This window comes from Pituophis catenifer, unplaced genomic scaffold (genome assembly GCF_029215685.1).
Source record: "Pituophis catenifer annectens isolate HBS135680 unplaced genomic scaffold, rPitCat1.0.hap2 SCAF_13, whole genome shotgun sequence".
NCBI lineage: Eukaryota > Metazoa > Chordata > Lepidosauria > Squamata > Colubridae > Pituophis > Pituophis catenifer.
Window position 1 is genome coordinate 6,437,340 of NW_027256893.1, and position 20,053 is coordinate 6,457,392.

The 20,053-nt window shown below is 45.4% G+C and overlaps 1 protein-coding gene across 1 annotated transcript in view; it reads right to left on the bottom strand.

Annotated features, from left to right (window-relative positions):
- AMFR (autocrine motility factor receptor) overlaps window positions 1–13,763 on the bottom strand; it is a 46,215-nt gene extending 32,452 nt beyond the window's left edge. Inside the window, exons 1-4 of the mRNA XM_070952929.1 lie at window positions 13,369–13,763; window positions 3,244–3,336; window positions 2,596–2,760; window positions 671–823 (exon numbers count right to left, since the gene is read on the bottom strand). Of these exons, the coding sequence (XP_070809030.1) occupies window positions 671–823; window positions 2,596–2,760; window positions 3,244–3,336; window positions 13,369–13,644 (687 nt within the window). The 5' untranslated portion in view covers window positions 13,645–13,763. The remainder of the gene's footprint in view (window positions 1–670; window positions 824–2,595; window positions 2,761–3,243; window positions 3,337–13,368) is intronic.
- Window positions 13,764–20,053: the final 6,290 nt, after the last annotated feature.

Here is a 20,053-nt window from a genome sequence, read left to right on the forward strand (position 1 = left end):
ATAATCTGGATCCTCATTTTACCAACCTCGGAAGGATGGAAGGCTGAGTCAACCTTGAGCCGGTCAGGATTGAACTGCTGGCAGTGGGCAGAGTTAACCTGCAATACTGGATGGATGGATGGATGGATGGATGGATGGATGGAAGGAAGGAAGGAAGGAAGGAAGGAAGGAAGGAAGGAAGGAAGGAAGGAAGGAAGGGCAAAAGCAATAGCCCCTAGACTTATATACCACTTCACAGTGCTTTCCAGCCCTCTCTAAGCGGTTTACAGAGTCAGCCTCTTGCCCCCAACAATCTGGGTCCTTGTTTTACCAACCTCGGAAGGATGGAAGGCTGAGTTAACCTTGCGCCAGCGACATTTCCAACATTTAGCAGACATATTATTAAACATCTTTGCTAGTCTTGCCGGTGGCAAATGACACCTATAGAACATTTTATACAGGTTTTCCTTACAATAGCCGCCCAGAGTCCCTTGAGAGTTGGGCGGCATAGAAATGTGACAAAACAAATAAATAAATAAATAAATTAGTTGCCATTGTCAATTTGTAATTTCTATCCTGCATAAATAATTTTTTTTTAAATATAGAGGAATGGAACTCAACAGGGGGGAAAAAAATGAAGCTCGATAAACCAGAAAGCCTAAAACCTAGGTGATTTAACCAGGAATCTCACCTCCGCCGCCATGAAGGATAGGGTGTGCATTCCGTGTGCGTAGCCAATGATGCCGCACACTACTGCGAGGCCACAGCAGGAAAGCAGCATGACAACCAGCAGCGTCAGGACCCGAATGTGGCTGTTTAACGGGGTGGTAGGTGAAAAAGACAGCTGAAAAATACCAACACGTAAGTTAGAAAATGCCTGCCACTCATTCTGACCACCAGCATTCTTAGCTGAGACTCTTCAGAAGGTTCAGGAGAAGATCTCCGCGACTTGCCTTTAAGGAAATCTGGTGAACAGTTTCAAATTAGCAGATTCCCTGTCCTTAAAGAGGCACCCCTAAGAATAACACAAGAGCCAGGTGGATCTGGCCCAGTGGTGGAATTCAATTTTTTTTACTACCGGTTCTGTGGGCGTGGCTTGGTGGGCATGGTGTGGCTTGGTGGGCGTGGCAGGGGAAGGATACTGCAAAATCTCCATTCCCTCCACACGCCTGGGGGAAGGATACTGCAAAATCCCCATTCCCTCCACACTTCTGGGGGAAGGATACTGCAAAATCCCCATTCCCACCCCACTCCAGGGGAAGGATATTGCAAAATCTCCATTCCCACCCCACTTTGGGGCCAGCCAGAGCTGGTATTTGCCAGTTCTCTGAACTACTAGACTAGACTAGAACAGTGATGGCGAACCTTTTTGCCATCGCGTGCCAGGAGTGGGGTAGGGGGGAGGTCATGCGTGCGACGCCTCCTGCTCCCTCTCCTTCCCCCCGCTCCTGGCATGCAATGGCCCGTTTTTCTCTCTCTCTAAGCTCCAGAGCCTTTCTAGGAGCTTGAGGAGGGCGAAAATGCCCCCCTCCTCCCAGAGGCCCTCTGGAGGCAGGAAATGGACCGTTTGTCAACTTCCGGTCCAACCAGAAGTTGGCAAACAGCCCATTTCCTGCCTCCGGAGGGCCTCCGGGGGTGGGGGAGGCCGTTTTCGCCCTCCCCAAGCTCCTAGAAAGGCTCTGGAGTCTGAGGAGAGAGAAAAACAGGCCTTCCTCACCACTGCCCCAAGGCCCTCCGGAGGCAGGAAACAGGCTGTTTCCTTAATTCCAGTGGGCCCAGAAGGCCCGAAAATCAGCTGGTGCGTGCTGGAGCTGAGCTCGTGTGCCCTCTGACATGGCTACGCGTGCCACCGATGGCACGTGTGCCATAGGTTCGCCATCACGGGACTAGAAGATCTCCAAGGTGCCTTCCAACTCTGTTATTCTATTCTATTCCATTCCATTCCATTCCATTCCATTCCATTCTATTCTATACGCTCGGACAGAGTGGGCCTCCTCAGGGTGCCGTCCGCCAGACAATGTCGGCTGGCGACCCCCAGGGGGAGAGCCTTCTCTGTGGCGGCGCCCACCCTCTGGAACAACCTCCGCCCAGAGATACATATAATAACAGACCTCCGGATTTTTCGTCGGGCCCTGAAAACTTATTTATTTCAACTAGGTGGGCTGGCTTGAGTTAAATTTTAAATTGATTTTAAATTGGGTTGTTTTAAATTACGGCCAAAAATATTTAATTATTTTAAATTGCTTTTAAATTTTGTATGTTCTGTTTTTTACTCTGGCTGTTCACCACCCTGAGTCCTATTGGAGAAGGGCGGTATAGAAATGGAAACAAACAAACAAATAAATAAATAAATAAATAAATATTCTATTCCTATTCCTATTCCTATTCCTATTCCTATTCCTATTCCTATTCCTATTCCTATTCCAATTCCTATTCCTATTCCTATTCCATTCCATTCTATTCTCTCTTTCTGGCAGGGCACCCAAATTTGTGGCCCATTTCATGTACAAAATAAAACTGATTCTTGCACCCTAAAATATCCAACTTCAATGACCTGAGTGACAAATTGCTGATGGGGTCTCTCCCTTGCCCAGGTACATGGAGAAATATACTTACATATTCAAACCTATCCTTGCAAAGCTGAACCATGAGATGTAAGAAGACGAGTCCAGAAAACCAGAGGCACCACATGATCACTTCGTCCACAGTCTGGACATTTAACACCCCAAAAATAAAAATAAACTTGTAGAAGATGAAGTTCCAGAACTTATCCTTGAGATGCTGAAAAAGAGATTTGCACATGCGGTAGTTATTGTTCTTGTTTTTAAAGGTCACTCTATGCATTGTGAACTATTATGCAATAGGATAAGCTATAATATTGCATAACTATTATACAATAGGATAAGCTATAATTGGGTTATTAATTGGTGGAGGGGTGTTTAACTAAACTGCAGGTGGATAGTCATGCATAATTCACTTAAAGTTTATTCTAAAATTAAAACATAACCGCTTTTGTTTTTGAACATTTATTGAACTTTTTTTTTTAAAGAGAAAATATAGTGAGCAGCCGTTTTTGAAAAAAAAAATCTGTTTTTTTGGAACCGCACCTAAAAATTAAAATTGTTGCTCTCAGGGGCTCAGATAACAAAAGTAGGTGAAGATGCCCATTAAAGAGAAATAATTTAATGAATATCATTCACCCATCACTCATCATACGTTGGAAATATCATAAACTTAATGGTCAGGCCAACCCAACATTCTTACCTGCCTTTCACTAACACGTAGGGGACCAAACACTATGGTCTGTATTAGCTTTGCTATCAGCATCAGAATGCAACAGGCCGTATTCACCAACACCTGGAAAAAATAAAACAAAATAGAAGAATTAGAATTAGAATTGTGATGTATTGACTTCATGCCCCACCCATCTCACTATCAAGCAACTTTTGAATAGAGCAGAATCTCACTATCGAGTAGAGTAGAGTAGAGTAGAGTAGAAATAAGAATGGAATGGAATGGAATGGAATGGAATGGAATGGAATGGAATGGAATGGAATGGAATGGAATGGAATAGAATAGAATAGAATAGAATAGAATAGAATAGAATAGAATAGAATAGAATAGAATAGAATAGAATAGAATAGAAGATAGGATAGGATAGGATAGGATAGGATAGGATAGGAGAGGAGAGGAGAGGAGAGGAGAGGAGAGGAGAGGAGAGAAGAGAAGAGAAGAGAAGAGAAGAGAAGAGAAGAGAAGAGAAGAGAAGAGAAGGGAATTTACTTGCCAAATAATTTCCTTTCAGACATTTGGGACAAAACGTAACGCCCACTTAGGACAGCAGGCTGTGGAAGATGGGAACTCCTAACTACTAACTTTAATATAGCACCAATTCAAAATTTGTAACCCAAATGATGTGCAACAAACGAAGCAAACATAAGAACAATAAAAGCCCTATTAATGCACACATCATTATTTAAAAGATTTCAAACAAGGGCTAATCCATAGTTATGAGACTCAAGTAATTAACAAGGAGCTATAATTCTGATTTGCATACTGTAGACCTACACCTTCTTGTCTGTCACTTTTTATGACATTTATTCATAACGTCTGAGTCACCATCTAGCTTTTAATTTTTTCACAGTGATTTATTCTGGAGTTCACAACATGACATGGCTTTGATGTCAATAGCAGAAGTCATGCGATGGAAAAATCTGATACAAGCCAAAAGGAGCCTTGGTAGTACAGTGGTTTAAAGAAACCTGTTATTAAGACCAGATGCCTGCAATTACTGCAGGTTCGAATCTCGCCAGGCTCAAGGTTGACTCAGCCTTCCATCCTTTCTAAGGTAGGTGAAATGAGGACCCAGTTTGTGTGGGCAATAAGCTGACTTTGTATAAATATACAAAAGGATGAAGGCTATTGCTTAGCGCATTGTAAGCCGCCCTGAGTCTCCGGAGAAGGGCGGCATATAAATCAAATAAAAAAAAAAATAGGCTTTTAAGTAGATCTGACTAATTCGGCTACACATAAGGAAGTCACTCATCCTAATCATTATTTCTCGCAACCTGAGAACCCTTCGCACAAACCTTTGCTGAGCAAAGTTTAAAAACAACCCTATAGCTGACATTCACCTAAAAATCTGAGAACCATCCTGAAGAAAACTATCCTACGAACAAAGGGACCTTCTGTTCACAATCCTCGTCCAAAAATCCACTAATCCCGTGATGGCAAATCTATGGCACACGTGCCAGAAGTGGCACGCAGAGCCATCTCCCCGGGCACACGAGCTCTTCCGGGTTCCAGTGCGCCGGCCAGCTGGTCTTCACGTGCGTGGGAACGCCAGAAGAGCAGCTGCCCAGCGCGCATGCATGCACATGCGCACGCTGGGTAGCTGCTCTTCCGGTTTCTAGCACACATGCGCACGAAACCAGCTGGCCAGGGCGCATGCATGTACCAGAAACTGGAAGAGCAGCCGCCCGGCATGCACATGCACACCAGGTGGCTGCTCTTCCAGTTTCCGGCACGCCCTCCCGTTTCGGAACTCGGTGCCGAAAAGGTTCGCCAACACTGCCCTAATCCCTTACATATTGGCAAAAATATGCAAGACTTTGAAACATGAAATCAAATGAAGTTGATTTCAAAAACCTTCCATAATTCTGCAATTGGCTACTGACTTAACAGAGAAGGAACAGCAAAAATATCATTCAATGTTTTTTTGTAGGATTCTCGTAATCTCTAACACACTTACGTTTCTCAAGCTGGGCAACTTGAACGGGGGTGGACTTCAACTCCCAGAATCCATTGTTGGCTGGGGAATTCTGGAAGTTGAAGTCCATCCAACTTCAAGTTGCCAAGTTTGAGAAAGGTTGACTCAGCCTTCCATTTTTTTCGAGGTTGATAAAAAGAGGAGCCAGACTGTTGGGGGCAATAGGCTGACTCTGTAAATCGCTTAGAGAGGGCTGTGAAAGCACTGTGAAGCGGTATATAAATTGAAGTCCTATTGCTATTGCCCTCCCTCCCTTCCTCCCTCCCTCCCATCCATCCATCCATCCAGTATTGCAGGCTGACTCTGCCCACTGCCAACAGTTCAATCCTGACCGACTCAAGGTTGACTCAGCCTTCCATCCTTCCGAGGTCAGTAAAATGAGGACCCAGATTGTTGGAGGCAATAGGCTGACTCTGTAAACCGCTTAGAGAGGGCTGGAAAGCATTGTGAAGCGTTATGTAAGTCTACATGCTATTGCTATTACCCTTCCTTCCTTCCTTCCTTCCTTCCTTCCTTCCATCCACCCATCCATCCATCCAGTATTGCAGGCTCATTCTGCCAACTGCCGGCAGTTCAATCCTGACCAACTCACGGTTGACTCAGCCTTCCATCCTTCCGAGGTGGGTAAAATGAGGACCCAGATTGTTGGGGGCAAGAGGCTGACTCTGTAAACCGCTTAGAGAGGGCTGTAAAAGCACTGTGAAGCGGTATATAAGTCTAAGTGCTACTGCTATTGAGAAACGCTGCTGTAACAGAACATGCTATTGTTATCCTCCTTCGCATGTTGTCTTTTGTACAATCAGGAGCCACACTTGGCAAAAACTGACTGAAATTAAAAGCCGGCCGATCAGATTCACACGTTACCCAAAACAAGACAGTCATCATTCAAACAGGTGAATGAACCCCGAACTTGATTCAGCTAAGATCCCAAACTGGTTTCCAACATTTCCCTTTGATGTAATGGGGATACGTGTATAATTCAGGGTCACTGCAACAAAAAGTGCCCTCCAGCAGGGAAATTGAGAAATAGGGCTGCAGTTCCTGGCACTTCTGAAAATACACCCAGCAAATTAGCTTTTAGGGAAATGGTAATGGGTGTGAGCTAAAGTAGCGTTATTTTCACATATCGTATTTTTCGGAGTATAAGACGGACCTTTTTCCCCCAAAAAAGAGGGTGAAAATCTGGGTGCGTCTTATACTCTGAATGTAGCCCCGCCCAAACAGAGGTTTCAGAGGCTGAAAAAAGCATCAGAAATGAAGCTTCAGAAAAAAAGCCTCCAAACAGAGCTTCAAAAAAAAAAAAGCCTTTTTTTCTGAAGCTCTGTTTCGGAGGCTTTCAGAGGCAGGAAAATAAGTTTTTTCTGAAACAGAGTTTCAGAAGTTTCAGAGGCAGGAAAAAAAGCAAGGCACAGAGCTCACAACCAAGGAACCTGTTGCTAAAATTCACCTCTGGGAACAGCTGATTGGGGATATTCCGGGAGGCCGATCCACCTGCCAATCCGCTTTTTTCTTATTTTCCTCCCCAAAAAACTAAGGTGCGTCTTATATGTAAGTTTTTTTTCCCCCAAACCTATTTAGGTGTGTAAGGCAAGCAAATGGAGCAATGGGGAAGAAAATATTCAGTTTGGCAAGACTGGGGGAAATCGAAGAATAAAACAGGGAAGAGAGATAGATGGACAGGATACGGGATCTGCCCAGAAATGCAGGAGTTGGTCGTGAGAACAGGTCAGCCCTGAATGGAAACAAATAAATGGAATTATTTACCCCACCTTTTATTATTTTTTATAAATAACTCAATAAACAAAAACAGCCAGACAGGAATCGCGTTTCGGAGTCCAGAAAGAAAAACAAATAACCAACGAAAAGAAATGTAAACAAAACCATTACTTTTAGTTCTTGACTTTAGGGACCGTTCAAAGTTACGACGGCACTGAAAAAAATGACGTAGGACCATTTACACACACTTATGACTGTTGTGGCATCTCCAGCTGGTCATGTGATCAAAATCCGGTGATCTCCTTTTGAGACCTTTTCCACAAGCAAAGTCCATGGGGAAGCCAGATGCACATTACAATGGTTTTATTCATTTAACAACTGAAGTGATTCACTTAAACAACTGTGGCAAGAGAAGTCGTAAAATAGGGGCCAAGCTCGCTTAACCACTTTCTTGCTGAACAGCAGCAATTTTGGGTTCCATTGTGGTCGTAAATTGAGGATTACCGGTAAGTTTCAACCTTAGCCAGCAATAAAATGGGACTTTCTGAAAAGCAGAGCATTCAAGAGAAGCCTCCAAGCAATTGCTTGTCCTGGCTGAAGAACCAGCTTAGTCTGTTCCCCTGACCAGAGGTGGCAGGTGTTTTTACCTGCTGCCACGCCCCCTCCCCAGGTGATTGGCTTCGCTTCCTGTCTGGTAGATTGCCAAGTCACAGGGCCAGGGATGAGTTGGGTTGGGTTGCAGGCACAGGTAATGTGCCAGTTCTACATTTAAGGTGCTGATTTTAGTGCTAGCTTTAAGCATCAAAAGCTGTACAGCTTTGGCTACCAGAAAAGGTTCTTGCACTCAGATCAGTCTCCCTCAACCTGCCACATGGAGGAAGGATCCTTCAGCAAGGATTGTTGGTAGATGAATATTCAGGACAGGACCTGCTCTGTGATGGCTCCTTCAGGACTTTCTTCCCAATGACAGCTCTATAGCTTTGAAACAGATCCCTATGTACGGTTTTAAAACAAAAAGTTCAATGTAAAACATTTATATACCTGCCATCTTAAAACGGGAGGGAGGGAGGGAGGGAGGAAGGAAGGAAAGAAGGAAAAGGGAGGGAGGGAGGAAAGGAAGGAAGGAAAAGGGAGGAAAATGGAGGGAGGAAGGAAAGAAGGAAAAGGGAGGGAGGGAGGGAGGAAGGGAAGAAAGAAGGAAACGGGACGGAGGGAGGAAAATGGAAGGGAGGGAGGAAGGAAGGCAGGAAGGAAAAGGGAGGGAGGGAGGAAGGGAAAGAAGGAAAAGGGAGGGAGGGAGGAAAGGAAGGAAAAGGGAGGGAGGGAGGGAGGAAAATGGAGGAAGGAAGGAAAGAAGAAAAGGGAGGGAGGGAGGAAGGAAGGAAAAGGGAGGGAGGGAGGAAGGGAAGAAAGAAGGAAAAGGGACGGAGGGAGGAAAATGGAAGGGAGGGAGGAAGGAAGGGAGGAAGGAAAAGGGGAGGGAGGAAGGAAAATGGAGGGAGGGAGGAAGGAAAGAAGGAAAAGGGAGGGAGGGAGGAAGGAAGGAAGGAAAAGGGAGGGAGGAAAATGGAAGGGAGGGAGGAAGGGAGGAAGGAAGGAAAATGGAAGGGAGGGAGGAAGGAAGGAAGGCAGGAAGGAAAAGGGAGGGAGGAAGAAAAATGGAGGGCGGAGGGAGGGAGGGTGGGAGGGAAGGAAGGAAAAGGAAGGATTTCTGATACTTCCTGCCAGCTTCCCACAAGAAAACTCAATGGGGAAGCCAGCAGGAAGTCAGAATTCCTGCTCCCTTTGCATTATTTTACCTACTTGTGGTCAATCTGTTTCTCTGTTCAGGTTTCTGAAACAATGATGATGAGCCAATGGATGACGAGTCGTCTAACTTTTAAAAACCTCATGCTGTTATGCTTTTCTTATCCAGTTAGTTCTCGACTTATGACAACAACCGGGCCCCAAATTACCGTTGCTAAGCGAGACAATTTTAGTTTTGTCCCATTTTACGACCTTTCTTGCCACAACTGTTAAGGCAATCACCGCAGTTGTTAATTTAGGAACATGGGCGTTCAGCAAATCTGGCTTCCCCATGGACTTCGCTCACCAGGTGGTCACAAAAGGTGACCAACACTGCAACAGTCATAAATATGAACCAGTTGCCAAGCTTCTGAATTGTAATCACGTAACCATGGGAACGCTGCAATTATATGAGGACCCAGATTGTTGGGGGCAAGAGGCTGACTCTGTAAACCACTTAGAGAGGGCTGTAAAGCACTGTGAAGCGGCATATAAGTCTAAGTGCTACTGCCCTTTCTCCCTTCCTTCCTCCCTTCCCTTCCCTCCCACCCACCCACCCATCCATCCATCCTTTCATCCATCCATCCATCCATCCATCCTTTCATCCATCCATCCATCCATCCATCCATCCATCCTCCCATCCATCCTTTCATCCACCCACCCATCCATTCTTTCATCCATCCTTCATCCATCCATCCATCCATCCATCCATCCATCCTTTCATCCATCCATCCATCCATCCTTTCATCCATCCATCCATCCATCCATCCTTTCATCCATCCATCCATGGCACGCAGTAGTTAGAAGGCATTGCAGTATTGCAGGCTCATTCTGCCCACTGCCAGCAGTTCAATCCTCACTGGTTCAAGGTGGACTCAGCCTTCCATCCTTCCGAGGTGGGTAAAATGAGGACCCAGATTGTTGGGGGCAAGAGGCTGACTCTGTAAACCGCTTAGAGAGGGCTGTAAAAGCACTACGAAGGGGTATATAAGTCTAAGCGCTATTGCTATTTTCCTTCCTTCCTTCCTTCCTTCCTTCCTCCCTCCCTCCCTCCCTCCCTCCCTCCCTTCTTGACTCTGCCGATTGTCAGCAGTTCAATCTTAACCAACTCAAGGTTGACTCAGCCTTCCATCCTTCCGAGGTGGGTAAAATGAGGAACCAGATTGTTAAATCTAAGTGCTATTGCTATAAGTCATTTTTTTTTCAGTTCAAAGTTCACTGTAACTTTGAATGGCCACTAAAGAAATGGTTGCAAATAGAGGACTATCTGTTATTACGTTAATTGTATTATTTTATGTTACAAATCGTTCCATTGTATATCGGTCTCTCTTTTTACACCAAGCGACTGACGGTTTGAAAATGTGTACCTGGCATTATGAGCTCACCTGGCACATAGCAGGCTTATTAAGCCAATTCAGTAGTAATGTGAAGCAATTTAACCCAGATAATAACATGCCAAGAATCCTCGCCCATTTGCCCTACAAGAGTTGTCGGGAAGAGCTCATCGCAGCCGCAGTGATCTATATACGCAACGTCCTGTTCAGAGTGGGTTTGCACAATACGTTCAACGCAACAAAAATAGCATCTCAATCTTGTGTGTTACGGAAGGCTAGCTACTGTCTTAACTACATTGTGGGAAGCAGCTACCTGTAAAGCTTAAGATTGAATAAGAAACCAAGGAAAAGCAGGACAGGTACAGTTCTCGACTTACGTCGGTTCATTTAACGACCGTTCAAAGTTACGACGGCACTGAATAAAAAGGGAGCGATGGCAAATTTTCACACTTACAACTGTTGCAGCGTTGCCACAGTCACATGATGAAAATTGGGACGGTTGGCAACTGGTTCGTATTTATGACGGTTGCCGGGGTCACGTAATCTCCTTTTGCGACCTTCTAGCAAGCAAAGTCCACGGGGAAGCCAGATGCACTTAACAACGGTGTTACTAACTTAACAACTGCAGCGATTCACTTAACAACTCTGGCAAGATAGGTCGTAAAACGGTGCAAAACTTACTTAACAATGTCTCGCTTAACAACAGAAATTCTGGGCTTATTTGTGGCTGTTAAGTCGAAGACAACCTGTAGTAAGGACGGCCAATTTGAGTAAAGAAGTCCTCAACTTAAAATTGTTTGTTTAGTGACCATTCTAAGTTATAATGGCACTGAAAAAAACAAGAACTTACAACCAATCTTGCAATTACAATTGTCGCAGGATTCCCACAGTCACATGATCACAACCAGAATGTTTTTTCAATGGCTGCCGCATCCTGGGATCCCAGGAGTGAAATGCTCCCAGTTCGGACCGGATCGCCTGATCCGGTAGTGATGGCGGCGGGTAGCAGTAGCAAAAAATCCCTGCCCCCTCCCCCCATATGCCTAGCTGAGCCACGCAATCATCAGAGGCTTTTTTTTTATTTTTAAAAGCATTTTTCTACAACCTTTTCTACAACCTTTTTTGGCCGAAAAAATGCTTTTAAAAGTTAAAAAAAAAAAAGCCTCTGATGATCGCATGGCTCATCCTCTTCCGCCAAAGGTTGTAGAAAAAATCCTTTTAAAAGGCTCTGACGATCCCAGCTGAGTTGCCTGATTGACAGAGGCTTTTTTTTTCTTTTAAAAACATTTTTTCTACAACCTCTTCCGCCGAAGAGGTTGTTTTAAAAAATGCTTTTAAAAGCCTCTGACGATCAGGCAACTCAGCTGGGATCGTCAGAGCCTTTTAAAAGCATTTTTTTACATTATTTTTTTTGGTAGAAAAAATGGTTTTAAAAGTTAAAAAAAAAAAGTTGGCTACGCCCACCCAGTCACATTAAGCCCCCCACCACCAAGCCACGCCCACAGAACTGGTAGTAACAAATTTTACATTTAACCACTGCCTCATCCCCATTTGCAACCTTCCCAGCTGGTTTTCGATTTGGGGAAGCTGGATTCAATTAACAACCAAGATGTGATTCACTTAATAACTAAAACAATCTACTTAACCACCATGGCAAAAAAAAAAAAAAAGTTGTAAAATTGCGTTTGACTCATTGAACAAGCACTTCGCTTAACGGTGAAAATCCTGATTCCAGTTGTGTAAATGGAGGACTGCCTAGATATGAATGAATAACCATGTTATATAAAATAAAAAAAAAACAAGCGAGTTAAAAGTTAACCTGCCTTTAGGTTCAGCCTGCTGTGTGAATTAAAACCCATACATTCAAGGTGGAAAAGTGAACGATAGCAACGGAAAAAGTTTGTCCCTGCTTCCAACCACTGCAGTTGTGAATCTTGGCACCACGCACAACAGGGTGGACTAGATTTCCTTCGCAACCCCTTCCAACCCTTACATTCTTTAGCGCTTAACACGCAGAAGAATGCATTTTTCTTTCTCTCTTCTCTCTAGCATTTCTAGATTATGCAGAACTCGTCCAGGTCTTTTTAAAGCAACCTGTTGAGAGACCCAAAACTCGATCCGTTTTGGAAACCGAGATCTCTTTCTAAGCAAATTCAAGAATTTGTCCCTCGTACCAGTAAGGCGATCAAGCCAAGGATAACCTTACATTGAAAGACTACAGCTTCCCTAATTCCCAGCCATTTGGCCATCGTCCAAGGTGATGGGAGATGCCATCCAAACCAACTGGAGGCCATCCAACTGTTCATCCCAGGTTAAGAGACGTGCCTGCACCCCAACTATTCTTCACATTGACTTCAAAGCAACTTCAATGCCCCCTCTCCCCGAGTTCTTTAGGTCCCTCATGCCATGCGGACCTCAAAAAACGTCTTCTACCCACACATCCCTCAAGGCCCACCTAGACCTAGGAAGCTTCCCATTCTTCTCAAGCACAAAGCTTCCTGGGGGGGGGGGGTCTCTGAGCCAACGCCTCCCACTCAATCCAACCTACACCCCAGGGTTGTTTCAATGAGTGGTCCTACCACCTCACATCTCCTCCCTCTGTCATAATTTTACTTCCTGACTGACACATTGGCCCCATCATTGTCCTATTGGTCCAGTTTTCCAAATGTGGCTAGGAGGTAGGTTCCATCCCCTAGGCTCCTCTACCTTCACACACACCCCACCACCTGTGGATAATGGGACCTGAAGTCCCCCCCCCAGGTTCCTGCCTCTCACCCCCCCTCACATGCTGGGGATAATGGAAGTCTATCTCCCTAGGCTCCTCTACCTTCACGTCCCCCCCACCACCTGTGGATAATGGGACTCAGAATCCATCTCCCTAGGCTCCTGTAAGTACACCACCCCTTGCCAGCTGGGGATGATGGGACTCAGAATCCATCTCCCTAGGCTCCTCTAAGTACACCCCCCCCTTGCCAGCTGGGGATGATGGCCCCCGGAGTCCATCCCTTAGGCTCCTCTACCTTCACACACATCCCACCACCTGTGGATAATGGGACCTGAAATCCTAGGTTCCTGCCTCTCTCACCCCTCCCCTCACATGCTGGGGATAATGGGAGTCTATCTCCCTAGGCTCCTCTACCTTCACGCCCCCCCCCCACCAGCTGGGGATAATGGGACTCAGAATCCATCTCCCTAGGCTCCTCTAAGTACACCCCCACCTCGCCAGCTGGGGATGATGGGCCCCGGAGTCCGCCCTCCTCCCCCCCCGCACCCCGGGGGGCTCACCCAGACGCAGAGGCCGTCGGAGAGCAGGTAGTAGGCGAGGTCCAGCGCGGCGGGGCCGTGGCCCGGCGGCAACGACAGCGGCGGAGGCGGAGGCGGCGGGGGAGGCTCGAGGGCCGCTTGTCCCCCTTCGGGCGGGCCGGGGCCGGGCTCGGGGGTCTCGGCCTGGCGGAGGGCGCTGTGGGCGCTGAGCAGGCAGCCCAGCAGGGCCAGGGCGCTGAGCGCCGCGTAGACGCGCAGGCTGGGCCAGGGGAAGCGCTCCAGGAAGAGCAGCGGCATGGCGGGGGGCTCGCTCGCTTGCTCCGAGGGTCCGCGCTCCGAGGGTCTCCCGGCAACCGCCGCTTCGCTCGCTCGCTCGCACCGGAGTAGGGCAGGGCAGGGCCGAGAGGGGCTGCGCTGCCTGCCTGCCTAGCCGGGAAGGGGAGGTGGAGAAGGAGGAGGAGGAGGAGGAGCCGGGACGGCTTGGCTCCCCGCCCGCGGGGCCCTCTCGGCCGGGACCGGGCGGGCAAGGGGAGCCGCAGGACCGGACGACGCGGCGCTCGGCTCTCCCGGGCCGGGGGCGGGGCTGCGATGGGATAGTCGCCCCCACCCCTCTACTACTTCTCGCCGGGCCTTGCTACAATGTTGCCAAGGGAGCTGCTGCTGCTGCTGGGGCGGCGAAGGAGCTGCGACGCTACTTCTTTGGCGGCCGCGGAAGGGCTTCAGGGGGTGAAAGTGGACACGGGGGAGGCAAACCCCACCACCACCACCACCACCACCAAAGGGTGGGCAGAGCGTATAAATGGATGGGTTGGGTTCTTTCAGACGTCAATGGGGCGGAGGGGGGACTGGAGGGGAGGGGGACGGGGGTGCAAAATGGGCCGCCCTTCCTTGTCCCTGGGTATTGGTTGGAAGGGATCATTTTGAGGTCTTCTAGTCCAGCCCCCTGCTCAAGCAGGAGAGGCTATATAGCAGGGGTCTCCAACCTTGGCCACTTTAAGCCTTGGCGGACTTCAACTCCCAGAATCCCCCAGCTGGTTGGGGGATTCTGGGAGTTGAAGTCTGCCAAGGCTTAAAGTGGCCAAGGTTGGAGACCCCTGCTATATACTATTTCAGATGAGTGCCCGTCTCTGGTCTCTTCTTTAAAAGTTCTCGGGAAGTGGAGGGGGCGGGGAGACCCGAGTTATGGGCAGGGGTCTGGATAAGAGGGGGGGAGGGGTTGCAGGGAGAAGAGATGCTTCCTCCTAACGTTATTTGGGAGGGTGAAATTACAGGTAGTCCTCAACTTACAACCACAGTTGAGCCCCAAATTTATGGTGTGCTAAGCAAGGTTGTTAAGTGAATTTTGCCCCCATTTTAGCACCTTCCTTGCCGCTATTGTTCAGGGAATCGCTGCGATTGTTAAATTAGTCATCTGGGTTGTTAAATGAATCGGGCTCCCCCCCTTTGACTTTCCTGGTCAGGTGGCCACAAAAAGAGATCACATGACCCCGGGACACTGCGACCGTTGTAAATGGGAGTCAGTTGCGAAGCTTCTGTATTTGGATCACGTGACTACGGGAGAAGTGGCAACAGTTGTTACTGTGGAAAAATGGTCATAAGTCACTTTTTCCAGCACTATTGTAACTTTGAACAGTCACTAAATGAATGGTTGTAAGTCGAGGATTGCCTGTATGTGTTTTTTCTTCCTTATCCATTTTTTCCTCTTTATGTGCATCTTTTATTCTTTTTACTTATTTTCTTTGCTCTGGTTATTAAAAATCCCCATTAATAAAAAAAAAAGGGTGGGGGAAAGGGTGACAACAGCCCTCGAATAATTTAGAGAGATGTATGGGAGGGAGAATGCGGGGGCCAGAAAATGGGGACGAGCCTACCTAGCAAGATTGTTGTGGAATGATACAGTAGTACTGGACTGCCATTTGTCAGAATAGGTGTAGGGTCTCCTGCTGGGGGGGGGAGGGGTTGGACTAGATGACCTACAAGGTCCCTTTCAACTCTGTTAATCTGTTAGTAGAGCAAGGCTCCTCAAACTTAATGACTTTTTAAGACTTGGCCAATAAAGAATTCTACTCTATTCTTGTGGACTTCAACTCCCAGAATTCCCCAGCCCTGCAATAGGAGGAGGGCTCTCTAAGGAGCTCTGAACGCCTGGAATATAAAAACATATATAACCAAAATGCTTTCCTCCCAGGCAGTTGAGCCCTGCCTTAGAGTCACATCCTGTCTTGATGATTCATCCTTGTTCAAGCCCTTCGTTCAGGCTACCAGATGTCGCACACTGCTCCGTGTGGCCTCTGGACTATGGTCCTTCACGTCACACAATATCTCAGCCGTCAGGTGCCGCTTTGGGCCTGTAAAAATGTCAACCTGCCTGGGCCTGATTGCTTTGAAGCGCTGTGAAATGAAGCACCTTTTACAGCAGCTGCAGACTGCCAGATATTTTTTGTTTTTTTTAAAGAGGACAACCTCCATCATTTCTGGCGAGAGACTGATATTTTAGGAACTGAATGTATTTTCATGTATATCTATATATCTACACATATCTTTATATCAATGTATCTCTATATCTCACTATATCACTATGTATATATCTGTATATTTATCTATTTCTATTATCTATATCATCTATCATCCATATTATCTATCCACCATTTATATCCGTCTGCCTTTCTTTCTATCATCTATTTCGGGTGGGCAACTATGGCCCTTTTATGACTTGTGGACTTCAACTCCCAGAATTCCTGAGCCAGCCATGTTAGCTCAGGAATTCTGGGAATTGAAGTCCACAAGTCATAAAAGGGCCATAGTTGCCCACCTCTGATCTATATCATCTATCCATCTATATCAGTTATCTATCTACCATCTATTATCTATCCATTCATCCTAACTCTGTCTCTCTGCCTGCCCCTCTCCCTCCCTCCCCCTCTATCATCCATATCTATCTATCTATCATCTATCTATCTATCTATCTATCTATCTATCTATCTATCTATCTAATCTATCCATCTATATCTATTTATCTATCAGCTATCTACCATCTATTATCTATCCATCCATCCATCCTGTCTGCCTGCCCCTCCTTCCCTCTCCCCATCTATCTATCCCATCTGTTGTAGGGGTCCAAGAGAATAGCCTTTTCTGCTGTGGCCCCCCAACCAGTGGTGAAATTCAATTTTTTTTACTACCGGTTCTGTGGGCGTGGATTGGTGGGCATGGCAGCGGAAGGATATTGCAAAATCTCCATTCCCACCCCACCAGCCAGAGGTGGTATTTGCCAGTTCTCCGAACTATTCAAAATTTCCACTACCGGTTCTCCAGAACCTGTCAGAACCGGCTGGATTTCACCCCTGCCCCCAACCTCTGGAATATTCTGCCATTGGAGGAGAGGATTAAAATAAATAAATAAATAAATAAATAAATAAATAAATAAATAAATAAATAAATAAATAAATAAATAAAAACTGAATATTTTATATTCTCAATTTTTTTTAAAAAAATTTTTTTAAAATTTCTGGGAAATTGTTTGCAATCTGGGTCTTAACATGGGGAATGCAAAGGGTTTTTTTACATGTAGACTTACAGGAATAATGTAAGCCAGTTCTGAGGGGGATGGCACCTTGCACAGCTGTGGAGAACAAATGTGGCTCAGAGTTGGGTTGTTGTCAGGTTGCTACCATATTTCTTAGTCTTGAAAGATGTGCAAAAAAAATGGCATAGTCAGATAACACCAAGAAGCCCAATAATGCTACCCTTTTCAAATTAAGGCAACCAATGCTGTTTTGCTATAGGTAAAGGTAAAAGTTTCCCCTGTCCACTCATGTCCGGCTCATCACCGTTTCCTAACAGAGGAAGCCAGTGCTGTCTGAAAACACTTCCGTGGTCATGTGGCTGGCACGATTATACACCAAGCTACACGGAACGCTGTTACCTTCCCACCAAAGTGGTACCTGTTTATCTACTGGTGTTTTGCATGCCTTCGAACTGCTAGGTTGGAAGGAGCTGAGGCAAGGGACGGGAGCTCACCCCATCGTGCTGTACTCAGGTCTTGAACCTGGCTGTCAGATTTCCAACTGACTTAAGCTCAGCATCTTTAACCGCTGAGCCATCACGCATGCCCCTCTTCTTCCTAGAGTATTCCCGCAGGTGCAGGGTCTGCTTTTCGGATCCTTGAAAGCCACTTTGCCCGGTCAGTTGCATCTCCAGGGCGCAGGCCTGCAGCTTGCATATCTTTGTTGAAGGTGTCTTGCCATCTCTGTTTTGGGCGCCCGCAAGGTCGCCGGCCGTTGACTTCTAGTCGATAGGCAGTCTTGGCCACGGTGGAAGGTGCTGCTCTCTGGATGTGTCCATACCAGCGGAGCCGGCCTTCTTTCATCTTCTCAATAATTGGTGCCACGCCAAAATGCTGTCGAATGGTGTCATTTGCGATGTGGCCAAGAAGGGAGATGCCCGATATCCAAAGGAGCATTCGCATTTCCATGGCATGGGGAGAGCTTTTGGTCCCTGTTGTTGCTGCCCAGCATTCACATTGGCCAATCCACAATATAGTGGATTGGCCAATGTGCAACAGGGTAGATGGTTGTCTTGTAAATCTTAAGATTTATGATAGGTTGGCATCATGGCCCCCTGTGGTTCTACTAAATAGGACCTATGACAATTTGCCTCCTGAAGACTTTTAGGGAATATTCTTCAAAGTTATACCAATTTTCTTTATTTGATGGAAAGTTTTTGTAGATGGAAAGATTATTAGCAAAGCGATTGAATTTATTTGCAGTCTTTCCAGAGATTGCAGATTGAAGAGTTGGGGGGGGGGGCAAAACACGAAACCTTACATGCGTGACCAGTTTCCTCATACAAATCTACCGTATTTTTCAGAGTATAAGACGCACCAGAGGGAATGGAGGAGATTATGCTGGAAAACAGCCAAAATAAAAATGCTATGAATCAGCCAAACAATAGATTTAGGAGTGGAGGAGAATATGCTGGAAAACAGCCTAAAGATAAAAATGTTGGAAATCAGTTGGGGTGAAAAAGAAGATGATGGATGATAATTAAACAATGTGAAATGATTTTGAAATGATTTTATGTAAAATGAGAAGTGTAATTGATGATAAGCCTAAGAAAATTAGATGTAAATCAATAGAGGTTAAGATAGAGATTTGATGAAATGGGTCTTGAGATTAATGAATATATATGGAATTTTGATTTATAAAGATATAAAAATTAGAATTGTGTTTATTTGGAAACTAAAGATTCATATAAAAAGGAGATTTATTTGGAAATTGATTTATGGTGATACAATAGAATGCTAAATGTTTAGATTAAGATGTTAGAATTTGTGATAAAAATTTGTGGTTTGACTTTTATTTTAAAAGATGGAAACGTATGAAACTTGGAATCGAGCTTGTTAAAGAAGTGTGAGCAATTGTACCTATTCATGACCGGACCAAACCTTCGCTCTCAAAAGATGTATTTTATGTTTAAGATGTTTAAAAAATAAATAAAAAATATTTTTCAAAAAAAAAAGACGCACCAGAGTATAAGACGCAGCTTAGTTTTGGGGGAGGAAAATAGGGGGGAAAAAATCTACCTACCATGTATTCATCTGGTTAGCATCCTTAGTCTGGTCAGCTTCAGCACATTAGTTTGCTGGGTTTTATCCCCTACTTGGGGATAAAAAACAGATTCCAAAGCACAACTGATCTTGGGAGACAGAAGCAATAAGAAAAGCAGGCAAACCACAGAGATCGCATCCCTCGCTAGCGCCTCCTTGGGGCTGAAAAAAAACTTCACAGCTGAGAGTCGGAGGGAGGTGGCAATGCAGGATAGCTTCACTTGCTAGTGCCTCGTTAGGGCTGAAAAAAAGCTTTGAAAAAGCTACATTCGGAGTATAAGACGAACCCAAATTTTCAGCCTCTTTTAGGAGGGAAAAAAACTGCGTCTTATACTCTGAAAAATACGGTACTTTCCTATCTAATTTCTTATGCCAATTCTATATTGTGGATTAGCCAAGAATGCATGAACCTATATATACAATTGGCCATTTTCAAGGAGTCAGAATGAAAGCTTTTAAAATATATATATATTTTATGTATATGTATACATGTATACATATATACATATTTTATATAATATATATATATATATTATGTATATGTATACATGTATACATATATACATATATATGTATACACACGTGTGTGTATATATGTATACACACACACACACACAGGTAGTCCTCAACTTACAACAGTCTTAGTGACCATTCAAAGTTACAATGGCACTGAAAAAAGTGACTTTGTTGTTTTTCACACCTACTGTATGACTACTGAGCATCCCCATGGTCATGGGATTTACATTTAAGTTATGTCGGCTGGCGACACCCAGGGGGAGGGCCTTCTCTGTGGGAGCTCCAGCCCTGTGGAATGAATTGCCCCCCGAAATACGAAAGATTTCCGACCTCCGGGTGTTTCGCTGCGCTCTGAAGACCCTGTTGTTCCGCCAGGCAGGGCTATTAACATAATGTTTTAAATTGGGGTATTTTAAATTTCTGGGATTTTAATTGGAGCCTAATTATTTAATGATTTTAAATTTTAATTGTTGTCGTGTTTTTTGTGTTTTTAAATAGGCTGTACACCGCCCTGAGTCCTTCGGGAGAAGGGCGGTATAGAAATAAAATTATTATTATTATTATTATTATTATTATTTGGAT